Source organism: Phyllostomus discolor, chromosome 13, assembly GCF_004126475.2.
Source record: "Phyllostomus discolor isolate MPI-MPIP mPhyDis1 chromosome 13, mPhyDis1.pri.v3, whole genome shotgun sequence".
Classification (NCBI taxonomy): Eukaryota; Metazoa; Chordata; class Mammalia; order Chiroptera; family Phyllostomidae; genus Phyllostomus; species Phyllostomus discolor.
Window position 1 is genome coordinate 53,094,504 of NC_040915.2, and position 12,051 is coordinate 53,106,554.

The window sequence follows — 12,051 nt, forward strand, 5'->3', positions numbered from 1 at the left end:
CCCTGTGTAAGTCAGCACTGACCTCCGGGCCTGCAGGGCGAGGGGAGGCCCAGGCCCAGGAGCTGCAGGCTGCACACACTCTCAAAGGAGGGATGGAGCCCTGCTTCCAAAGGACTTTGCCCAGAGCTTCTGGGGTCATGGCACCTTCAGTCCGGGCCACTAACTAGAGGCAGAGGGGTTAGGGGAAAAAGCCCGGGGAACTCGGAGTCCTGTCTTGTCCGCTCGGTAACAGGCACACCCAGAACCCTGCCAGGACGATAACCAGGGGCCTCCTGGGAGGTTCCCCTGGGGCAAAGACCAGAGGATTCTAGAATGTTCCGAGGAGGCAAGGCAGTGGACAAGGAAAGAGTGGGCCTGGCGGTTCAGCAGGTTCTGAGCTTTCTCCTCTTTCTGAGTAATTTAATCTCCTTTGCTAACCTGTGACCTTGGGCCTTTGTTGACTCTCTGGCCTCAGTTTCCTCATCTGTGACAGTGCCCAGGACTGGGCCGGGGCTATAAACATGGTTGTTTAACAAACATTGAGCAAAGCTCTGACCAGCATGGCTCATTGGTGGGCATCGCCTGGCAAGGCAAAAGGTCTCTGGTTTGATTCCCTGTCGGGGCACATGCCTGGGACGCAGGTTCGGTCCCCAGGTGGGGTGCATGTAGGAGGCAGCGATTGATGTTTCTCTCTTCCTTCTTCCCTTCCCCTCTCTCTAAAACTACATAAAATCTTTTTTGAAAAACTAAGCAAGGAACATCCGCCTGAGGTTTTGGCGTTCTGTGGTGGGAGGAACCAGATGTGACCTTGAGCCCCAGTCCACCCCCTCCCCAGCAAGGGCCTGTGGTCGTGTGGGCAGGGCAGGGCCTGAGGGACCCTCTGCCTGGTGGCCATCTGGTCCCTGGCAGAGGTGGGCTGGCCAAAGAGGTGCCAGGGCCCTGGCCGCTGCATAGCCACCGCACACTGGGCTGACGCCGTGACTTCCTCGGCTCCTCCGAGGTCACTCCCTGCCTGAAAAGGGAGGCTGTGGGGGTGGGACTCCGGAGGCCCCTGGGGCAAGGTCAAGGCTGCTTGTCTGGCCCTTGGCCTGCCCAGTGTGGCTTCCTCGGGGATTCAGTGACCCAGGCGGGGGTTTATGTTTGTTTGCTTGGGTTTTTCTGGACCTCAGGCGAGGACAGAGGGCTGACACAATGACACCCCTCCGTCCGTGTCCGTGTGCATCACCGCCGGCCTCAGGAAGCCCCCGCACTTGTCTTATCTCCCTTCTCGCTGCATTCATTTCCTGGTGGCCCTGTTTTCTCCTCCTTCCCCTCCCGTGTCTGCTCCCCCGGAGCTGTTCTAATGTGCTCAGTGTGGGTCTTGTTCAGCGATTTGGCCGTCTTCTCGCAAAATGTGCATCGCTGTGCTGTGCGTGCCGCTGCCCTGGCGTGCATGTTTCCAATGTACTCAGGGGCTGCCGGAGTAGGTGGCTTCAAGATGCTTCGTGTCCCTTTGCTGCGTGTGCGCCGGCTAATCTGCTGCTCCCAACATCTGCGCAGCATCCACCCGTCCGTCCCCTCTTGCCCAGCCGTCGGCAGCTGCTGCCCGCGTGTCCTGGCCCCGTGGCCATTCTCTGCCCAGTCTCCCTGATAGCCTGAACCTGCGACTCTCTGTGGGAGGAGCTCACACCCCCTGCACAGGGGGGAGCGATATAAATGCTCCGCCTCCTGGTTCCCGAGCCCTCAGCCCGGGCCAAGGCCACATTCCAAGCCCTTGCGCTGCCTCGTCCCCTTTCCAGCCCTGCTTTTCTCCTTCCCTCCCGATTTCCCCGGAACATCTCCTTAATAGATCGCTTTTGCTGCAGGAATCCTCAGTTGAGGTTTGCTTGTTAGATGGCCACAGCCAGGGGACGCCCCGTAGACGCTGCCCTGGAGCACCCTAGCGTGCGTTCCTTGGGGGGTGGGTGCTGTGGGGCGCGCAGGGGTTCTCGAGTCCCCGAGGTGCAGCATAAGAGCCTGCACCTCAGCCCGCCAAGCTGAGGGGCATCCTTGCCAGCGTTCTGGTCCTTGCCAGTCTGGTGGGGACAAAGGTGTCACTGGCTGTGATTGCCCATCTGCCTGTCTCTGAGTATCCCTTGTCACATGCCCGGGTTTGGGGATTTCCCTTGTACAAATTAACTGTGTCTACCGTTTGCCCATTTTTCTCTGTGGGGGGTTTCTGTTGGGATGGGTGGGAAAGAGCTCCTTATACTTTCTAGGTGGCAAGTTCTTGTTGGTTTTAGAGATGGTTTGCCTCGTGTGTGTGTGTGGGTGGGTATCCCATTATCAGGATTGGGGGTGGCCCCGGCGTGGCCAGGCCTTGGGCAGAGCTGGGCTGAGATGCCACAGCACCGAGTGAGTGATCTGCGGGAACCACAGAGAGCATGCGAAGTTAGAACAGTAACGACAGTGACGTGGCCGTTATGGGTGAAGCTGTGTCTCCCCCCAAATGTATACATTGGCACTCTGACCTCCAGCATTTTGGAATGTGGCTGTAGGCAGAGCCTTTACAGAGGTGATTAGGGTAAAAGGAGGTCACTAGGGTGGGTCACCTCACCCTAATCTGACTGGTGTCCTCATAGGAAGAGGAGATTAGGTCACACATGCACAGAGGGACGAAGGTGTGAGGACACAGGGAGAAGACCGCCATCTGCAAGCCCAGGAGAGAGGCCTCAGGGGGAACCCATCCTTCCAACCCCTTGATCTTCATCTCTCAATCTGCAGAAGGGGGAGAAGTGGGGGGGCGGGGGGGGGCTGGGGGAGGAGCCAGAAGCCCATCCGGGAGCTCTGGGTTCTACTCATGGCCCCCTTGCTGGGGAACTTTGGGAAAGATCACAGAACTCGTTCGAGTCAGTTTGCTCATCTGGGAAATGGGAAGAAGGGGGAAGCAGCAGCATCTGAGACCCTGCAAGGGGCAGGCTGCTTTGCTGGGCGCGTCGCATCAGTCACTTTCCTTCGTCGTCACCGTGTGGCAGGCCATCTGTGTCCCAGAGGCTGTCTCTTTATTATGCTTCAAAGCCCGGGGCTGACAGGAGCAAGACCACAGCTTGATGTCAACCCAGGGGAAAAGTCTGCTCTCTAAGTCTCCCAGTCCGCAGACTTCATTACGCAGCAGCCCGAGCTCACGGATACAGCAGCCGTTGGTCAAGCTTTAGGTTTCCGAAACCTCAGAGAGAAGGAGGCCACCGCCTTGCAGGGCTGTTTGGGGACAAGCCTGTGACAACATTTCTAATGCACTTGGCACCCGCCACATAGTAAGTGCCCACGAAACTGTGGTGCCAGTATAGTAACACACGTGTTTATTCAGGGCTTGCTGTGTTGTGCCAGGCCCTGGGCCAGGGCTGCTGAAGAATGAAGCTGTTATCTAGCAGGGGTGGGGGGAGGGGGGAAAGTTTGGAGGGGAAGGTGACCTGGGTGGGTAGGTAGGTCACGGTCAGCTTCAGAGAGAGAGAGAAGCCTGGGGAGCTGGATGGCGTGGCGATGAAGGGGGCAGGAGGGGGCAGCAGCAGGTGCTAGTAGAAAAAAAAGTTCTCAAACGAGAGGCACCTGGAGACTGTCTCCCTCCCAGCAGCCCTGAGAAGTAGGCAGGGCTCAAATGCTATTATTCCCATTTTACAGATTGCACAACTGAGGCCCAGGGAGGGGAGGCAACTCGCTCAGGCGCCACAGCAGGTCTCCTGCCTTCGGGACCATCCCCTCGCCGCCATCTCCCCCTGGAGACCTATGGGAACTGTCCCGAGGAAAGGAGGGCCATGGCTGGCCCGGGGAGTCTAGCCCAGGAGCCTCGGGGAAGGCCAGCTGCAGGCCCTGGTTCCAAACGGTGTGAGTTCAGGGGCTCAAGAGGAGCAAGAAGCCGGGACAGAACAGCCCCCCTGCCCCCGTGCTGTCTAGAGAGCTGAGGGCAGAGAGGGTGGCAGGCTGGCCACAGCCCCGCCTGCCCGTTGGGCTGGGATGGGCGATGTTACCTTTGGCAAGTGATTCTCCTGTGTGCCCCAGACCTCCGCCAAATTGTCCCAAAAACCGGAGACAGCGGGTTCCTTAAGGGGCTGGAAAAAAGATTTGAACGAGGAGGTGTCCTTGGAGGGGGTAGCTGGGGACTCTGGGGCATGAGGAAGGGTGTGAGCAGACGTGAACGTGGGACAGTTACGAGCAGGGCTCAGGGTCAGAGCAACCGGGGCGCGTGCTGACAGCCAGCGGACTGCGTGACGTCCACCTTGCCGCCTCACCTGTACGTGGCGGATAATAACAGTGCTGGTGCAGGGCGGCGTCGGTGGTGAGTGAGCGAATGCAGTTCAAGCGTTTGGTGTAGGGTTTGGGCCACTGAGGGCCCCGATCAATTATTGTTTATCTCGAGGAACTAAAACCAATAGCCAGTGTAGTTACGTGGCGACCTAAGGACCAACCCAAACCAGTTCTGAAACCTGCAGACCAGCGGGGTTAGTGGAGTTCCTGCTTGTGACCTGCGGATGTGATTCAGAGCTTCTCTGTGGCCATATCGAAAAGGAAAATGTGATCTGTCGCAGAAGGTGAATCATCAGGAATGAGGAAGCAGGCCAGTTCCTTGGGGGGAAGCCGAGGCGCTTCTCCCTGGGCGGGGGGCTTCGTCGGGGTGCCCCGGTAGAGACAGGGTGAAGCGTCACGGACCAGGGCTCGCATGGCACTGCGGGTGTGACTTGCACGTAGCCTTTAAGAAAAGGTGGGGGGAAACCGGGGAGGTGGCTCAGGGAAGGCAGCTCTGTGGAGGGGCAGGAATGTGATGAAGGTCTGGGTTCTTGGGGTTCTAGGTGGAGGCTTAGGGGACTCAGAGCGGTGGGACTGGGGACTGCTGATCCGACAGGGGAGCAGAGGGGGCACGAGACTCTTCACTTGGGATCCTGGGGAGCCAGACTCTGGAGTCGGACTTCCCAGCTGCATGGCTTCAGGCAAGTTGCTTTACCTCTCTGGACCTCAGTTTTCTCACCTGCAGACCAAAACCCAGCGGGGCCGTTGGGAGCATTGCATGGAGTCTTGCACAGCAGGGTTTGGCATGGGAGAAGTTCTCCCATAAAAGTTGCCTGTGTGCATACACATATCATGTATACATAATTACAGATACTTTTTTTCATAAGCTTCCTGGTTGTGGAGGAAGAAATACAATGACAAGAAATACAAATAACGAGAATTTTATAGTTCTTGACCATTTAAGATTGGCAAAGGATTCATTCTCATTTCCCACGATCCTCCTGACAACGTGAGGGCGGTGTTCTTACCCCCATCGGACTGATGAGGAGACCGGAGCTTAGAGAAGCAAAATCCTCGCCTGTGTTGCCTTTGACCTGCCCTTGCACCCAGAGCGGGGAGACCAGTGGGCAGAATGTACTGGTCCTCTGGCCCTCTTGGCCCCGCCCACCTTCCCAGGCAAAGGCCATTTTAGGAGGGAATTGAGTGGAAGCCTGAGAAATAATAATGATGATGACGATGGTGATAAGAACGAGAATAGTGGTAATAACAATAACAACCTAGTGCTCACCCAGGAGCAGTATCGTTCTCAGTACTTTGCCTGTGACGTTCAATCCTCTCAGCCGGTCCAAACTGTTTTGATCGTGCCCGTTTTATAGCTAAGACCACGGAGGTGCAGAGAAGGTAACTGATGTGCTCAAGGTCATAGGAAGTTCGCACAGACTGAGAATTTGAATGCCGGCCACCTGGCTTGGACGCAGAACTTGTGTCCTCGACTTACGACCTGGCCTGGGGGCAGAAACAAGCTAAGGACAGGAGGGTTGTATGTGGGACAGGACGGAGGCCAAAAGCAAGCCTGGGACAGGGGCCCCCTCCAGGAAGAACTGAGGGACGGGGTGGGGGGAGGACATGTGCCAACTGGGGGCGCTGACTCACTCGGTCCTCGGGGTGACGGGGGCGGGGGACGGGCAGCCGTGCCCAGAGGATGTCAGCGCCACCCTGTGCGGGCCCAGCCTGGCTCCCAGTCAAGGACGCAAAGAAGTGGCCTCTGACCCCGAGTGGCTCCCAGCCCGGCTGGAGAGCCAGACATGACGTGATCTGTGTCCCCAGAGCATCTCTGCAGACAGACGCCACAGTGCCAAGTGCTTGGTCCCAAGTCCGTTCCTCTTCGCCCTCCTCCAGGGCTCGGACACTCCCCGCCACCACTGCCGAAAGGGGGCCATGCTGGAGGGTGGGGCCCTCCCACCTCCCTCCTTCTACCGTCTCAGCTTAAAGTTGTCCTTTAAAACTCAGCCATTGGGTTAAAACTTCAGCCCCGAGGGGCTCTAGGGAAGCTTGCCCCAGGAGGCCTCAGACTCCCAGGCTGTTGAATACCTCTCCTCGGGGCTTCTCAGAGCACTTCCTCTGACTCGTGCCGTACAACTGACAGGCAGCCCCCGTGGAGCACCGTTCCTGCATCTTTTCCCTCTTCCGGCCTGGGACATAGGTGTGATGACCGGAGCTTAGGCAGCTTTTCTGGTCCCTGGGGTCTCTACAGCCCGGTGCAGGGAATGTGCACATGGTCAGTTCTTCCTCAAGCATACACTCGGTGGTAGTCATCAGACCATGACTTAGGGGCAGCATGGAGTGATGGGAAGGGCCCAGGTTCTGCAGACCTGATTCAAACCCCGGCTCTGCCACCTCCTGCCTGGATGCCTTGGTTGCCATCAGCCTCCTCAGTGCTCCTCGCGTGCTCAAGTGAGACTGCTTGTCCACATGCTCAGCACAGTCCCTGGCGTGTAGTAGAATTGTGAACACTAGTCACATTCCCCCAGGTAAGGGAGAGCAGCTGCGATGTCCCCATCTTCTCTCCTCTTTCCAGGGCCCCAGGAAGTGCTGGGGGACCCCTTATTGGGCACCTCTGGAATTTGCTCCCAGCCTGCAGAGCGGGATGACGCCCAAGCCTCCATTCTGAGTCCCCGGAGCCCAGAGTCCTTGGTGGAATTTTATAAGTAGATCTGATTTAATAAAAGCAAAAGATGACTTTTATGCCATAAAAATATATAACCTCCCATGCATTAAGGACCAGCAGTGAATTTAGATGGAGGAGCGCTGGAGTTACTGGTAATGAAGCATCGCTCAGTGGTGGCGCCTGCCTGAGACGTCTTCTTAGAGCCCCTGTGTCGAGGTGGGGAGAGCTTTGGTGGTGGAAGGTGCCTGGGTTCCGGGTGTCAGCGCCCTGGGCTCAAACTCCAGCTCCGCTGTGCATCAGCTGCGGAACCTCGGGCCCATTGCTTCGCCTCTGCTTCCTTGTCTGTGAGCCCACCCAGTGCTGTGGCTCTCAGACCCGGGGCCAACCGCTGCCTCCTCGTTCTTCCCTGCAGGTGTTTCCAGCGGCGCACAGAGACTGACTGGCCGAGGGCCTGCGCAGCGGAGCTTTGGACACCGACCGGCACAGTGAATGGTGAGGGGCTCCTGTGGTCTGAACTCCTGTCTCCCAAGGGCACCCGTGGGGTCCGCTGACAATGTGTGGGAGCCCTGCATAGCTGTCCCCTGGGTCTTGGGAACATGATTGAGACCAAGTTCATGGCACTATGCACCTCTCCTTCATTGCCCTTAGCATCGTTGAGATTTCCCCATGATAAAGGAACTTTTTGACAAATATTCATGTCCCCCACTAGACTGTAAGGGGAAAGGGAGGGTCCCAGACAGGCAGCCAAACATGGTTGTCCGGAGGACAGGTGCTGAAGTTGAGCTGACGTTCAGCTCTGTGACCTTGGACGAGTGGCTCCAACACTCTGTGCCTCGGTTTCCTCATCTGTAAAATGGGGTTCTTCACCTACCTACCTCACGGAGCTTTTGCAAGGATGAAGAGAGTTTATACATGTCAAGGCTTCAGAGTAGTACCCAGTACGGAAGAGGTGCTGGGCAGCTTTCGTTAAACAAATAAAATGGCAAAGCAGGAAGTAGTTAAACCACAGAGCCGGCCTTGCTCGTTGCCAGGGAGGATCACGTCGGTCTTGCGGGTGTCAGTTAACCTGTCGAAGCCAGTTCCAGTCAAGATTCCTCTAACACCCCCGTTTCCCCTTGCAGAGAATGGGGGACATGGATTATAACAGATCCCTCCTCTCCGATGAAGACTACCTGGAATATCCTGATGTCATGGTTGTGGAGGACTCTCACCCCCCAGAGAGCAGGGCGATCACAGTCTTCCTGGTGGTGATCTACAGCCTCGTCTGTTTCCTCGGGATCCTGGGCAACGGCTTGGTGATCTTCATCGCCACCTTCAAGATGAAGAAGACGGTGAACACCGTCTGGTTCCTCAACCTGGCCATCGCGGACTTCCTGTTCAATGTCTTCCTCCCGATCCACATCGCCTACGCCGCCATGGACTACCACTGGGTTTTCGGGACGGCCATGTGCAAGATCAGCAACTTCCTGCTCATCCACAACATGTATGCCAGCGTCTTCCTGCTGACGGTCATCAGCTTCGACCGCTGCATCTCTGTGCTCCTCCCGGTCTGGTCCCAGAACCACCGCAGCCTCCGGCTGGCCTACGTGGCCTGCGTGGTCATCTGGGTCCTGGCTTTCTTCTTGAGTTCCCCCTCCCTCGTGTTCCGGGACACGGCCAGCGTGCACGGGAAGATATCCTGCTTCAACAACTTCAGCCTGTCCGCGGCCAGCTCTTCCCCGTGGCCCGCTCACCCGCGCCTGGACTCTGTGGGGTCCCGCCGGTACATGGTGGTGACCATCACGCGTTTCCTCTGTGGCTTTCTGATCCCGGTCCTCGTCATCACGGCCTGCTACTTCACCATCGTCTGCAAGCTGCGGCGCAACCGCCTGGCCAGGACCAAGAAGCCCTTCAAAATCATTGTGACCATCATCATCACCTTCTTCCTCTGCTGGTGCCCCTACCACACCCTCTACCTCCTGGAGCTCTACCACACCGCCGTGCCCGGCGCCGTCTTCAGCCTGGGCGTGCCCCTGGCCACTGCCGTCGCCATGGCCAACAGCTGCATGAACCCCATTCTCTATGTCTTCATGGGTCAGGACTTCAAGAAGTTCAAGGTGGCTCTCTTCTCCCGCCTGGTCAATGCCCTGAGTGAGGACACGGGTCACTCTTCCTTCCCCAACCACAGGAGCTTTACCAGGATGTCCTCGCTAAACGACAGGTCCTCAATGAACGAGAAGGAGACCAACATGATCTAGCCTGGCCCGGGGAGCCCCGCAGACGCTCCCAACCTCGGCGCCCAAGTCTAAGGCTTCTCAAGACCTCGGCGGGAACCTCTTCGGCACCCACCAAGGCCCGCTGTGTTTTGCATGGGGCTGAACAGTGTTTTGAGTGGGGTGTCCGGGGCTTGGAACCCTTTCCTTCCAGTGGCCTGGGGGACCCGGCATGACATGTGGCTCCCAGCCTTGAACCGGCATCCCGTGCTTCTTGGGACACCCGCCTTGACGGACACAAAGCAGAAAAGGGAGAATTCTCACGAGCACCGCCCTGAACGGTGACCAGCACGAGACAGGGAGATGGTGCTACCCACTGTGCGCTCCCCAGTAATGACACGCATACGCTATGCCGCAGGGGTGTCAAACTCATTTTCACCGGGGGCCACATCAGCCTCGTGGTTGCCTTCGAAGGGCCGAATGTCATTTTAGGACTGTGTACATGGAACTGCTCCTTAACAGTTAAGCGAGAGCTCGGCACTGCTGCCGGGTAGAAACAAGGTGCCCGGCTGGATAAAACAAGGTGGAGGGCCGGATTCGGCCCGTGCGCCTTGTGTTTGCCACCTGTGGGCTATGGGGACCATTCCTGGTGGGAGAGAGGAGGCCAGAGCAAGCCAGTGTGGCATAGATTACACCTCTCCCTGCATGCCTTCGCCGTAGCCAGCCAGCACCCACCACTCACGCCATTCCTCTGGGTCCGGCATGTGGAAATGCACAGGTTACCTGGGAGAGGAAGGGGGCATGAGCCCATGACCTCCCAGGACCACGCACTGGGCTTTCAGATCCCCTGGGAAGACAAAGAACAGGTCCAGAGGGGGCACGTGGGCTCTTTGTCAGGGCGACACACACAGGTGGCCCTGAGGGGTCTGGGGAGCAATGGAGAGAGAAGAGGAAAGGACTTTCAGTGGGTGTGGCATGAGCAGCTCACCCAGACCCTCCCTGGGAGAAGGTGCTTTCTGCTGTAGTTGTTCCGGGGGTGGGGGTGGTGCTAGCCCTTTCCCCAACCCCTGTTCCCACTTTGCATTTGCTCCTGTTGGGGGCGCTGGGTTGAGGGTGCAGCTTCAGCAGCAGCCCCCACCCCATGCCAGGGACCCCTCTCTCCTTCCCTAACCCATTGGCTCTGGCTGGAGCTGCTCAGAATGAAACACTCCTGGGCGGGAGGTGAGTGAGGAGGGCTTCTCCTCCTCGTCCTCCACTTCCTCACAGCCTTGCCCGAGACTAGTCCGAAATCAACATCAGGAAGCACCCTGGGAGCACCTCGTGGGCTGCCGAGTGCACCCAAGGGCTCGGTCAAGGTCACGGAGCGGAGTCTGGAGCCCGATTTCTTGAGCCGTGCTTCTGGGGTGCGGGTCCTGGGGTGTCAGGGGCACCGAGCTCCTGCGGGCGGCCCTGGGGCCTTTCCTCGCCCAGCACAGCACCCTCCTGGGCCGCAGAGTCCGTCTCCCTCTTACAGACGACGAAGCCGAGGCTCCCAGGAGGCAGGCGACTCGCCCAGCAGTACGCAGCCAGCCAGGGGCTCTGTGCGGCCCCGTAAAGGATGTGCCTGCCGAGAACTTTCTAGACTGTAACCATAGCCGACGTGTATCCAGCACTTCCCATGATAAGCACTTTATGTCTGTCCGCTCGTCCGCCCCTCACAGCTGCCCCGAGTTAGGTGCAATACGTGTTACTTCCCTTTGCCGTGTGAGTGCCTGAGGCCCCGCAGGAGGTTCAGCCTGTTGACGGAGGGCCCAGCTGGTCTCTGCCAGAGCCTGGATTTGAACCTAGATCCCTGTCCGGCCCAAATAAGGCTGCAGAGTCTTAAGGTTTTGAGAGGGGCTGGGTGGGGGGTTTGACCATCAATATCTATTCCTCAGCAGATTAATTAAACATCTTAATGGCTTTTAAGTTGGCTTGGCGATTTGCTTTTGAGAATGACCCAGCAGGGCAGAGAAAATGCTGCTTCCCGGACACCCACCCGCACGCGCCCACGTGGCTCCCCATCCGGCACCCCTGAGGCCTCAGGGAGGGCAGTGGGGATGGAGGCCTGGCTGGGGGCAGCCCCTCGAGGGCCCGAGGCCTTGGGTTCCCCCGGTCTGCATTCTGTTCTCTCCCAAGTCCCTCCACCGGGAAGCCGGCCTCCACCAAGGTGCAGTGGAACAGATGTAGCATCTGCAGAGCGCGGGCCGGCTCCAAGGCCACGGGCTGTGTGGACTCACACCTCATTAAGAGACAGACTGTTCCTTCACTTCTTGAGTCGTTGTGCCTGTGACGAGCCAGCTTGGAACCGACCTCAAGCTGCAGCCTCCGATTGCTCCCAGCAGTGTACACTTGGGCAGTTGGGGAGCTGACAGAGGCTTTGGTATCGCCCAGCACCCCCCGTCCGCCCCCACCTCCACCCTCATGGGGGTGCAGCGACCAAGGCTCAAGACGGTGTGGGACGTGTTCCAGGTCCCAGAGATGGTCGGCAGCCAGGTGGGCCTCTGACCCCCAGGATGGGGCTGCTTCCTTGGCGTGGCTCCCCGCCAGGCTGGGCCCAGGGAGCCAGGAAATCATCGGGTCTTTGGAAAAGTTGATGAACAGGAGTGAAATCCAAAGCAGCTGTTTTCCTCCTTGGGGTCAGGCCTCCTTTCTCTGGCTGCCCTGCCGGTCTTCCTGTTCTGCCTGTAGCTTCCCCGCAAAGGCTTAGATGTTACCGTGACAGCCTCTTCAATCTTGTCCCTGTACCTTCTCCTGAGGATCGCCACCGGCCACACATACAGGGTCCCTGCGGTTCACAGAGTGTGTTTGCCTGCGTTACCCCACAGGCGGCAGGCTTGCCTTGTGCCCCTGAGCCCGGGCTCAGGGGCCAGGACCCGGCCCATGGGGTCTCAGTGCTGCCTCCTGGGTGGGGTGGGTGGGCCAGGGGGTGCTGAGAAGCGGGCAGAGGGACAG

At 58.4% G+C, this 12,051-nt stretch overlaps 1 protein-coding gene across 2 annotated transcripts in view; it reads left to right on the forward strand.

Moving 5' to 3' along the window:
- CMKLR1 (chemerin chemokine-like receptor 1) overlaps positions 1–11,830 on the forward strand; it is a 41,116-nt gene extending 29,286 nt beyond the window's left edge. The window contains exons 2-3 of one of the 2 annotated variants that reach the window (XM_036014956.1): positions 7,299–7,378; positions 8,008–11,830. In XM_036014956.1, coding sequence (XP_035870849.1) covers positions 7,376–7,378; positions 8,008–9,123 — 1,119 coding nt within the window. In that variant the 5' untranslated portion in view covers positions 7,299–7,375 and the 3' untranslated portion in view covers positions 9,124–11,830. The remainder of the gene's footprint in view (positions 1–7,298; positions 7,379–8,007) is intronic. The other variant, XM_036014955.1, reaches the window with a different exon arrangement.
- The last annotated feature ends 221 nt before the right edge of the window (positions 11,831–12,051 follow it).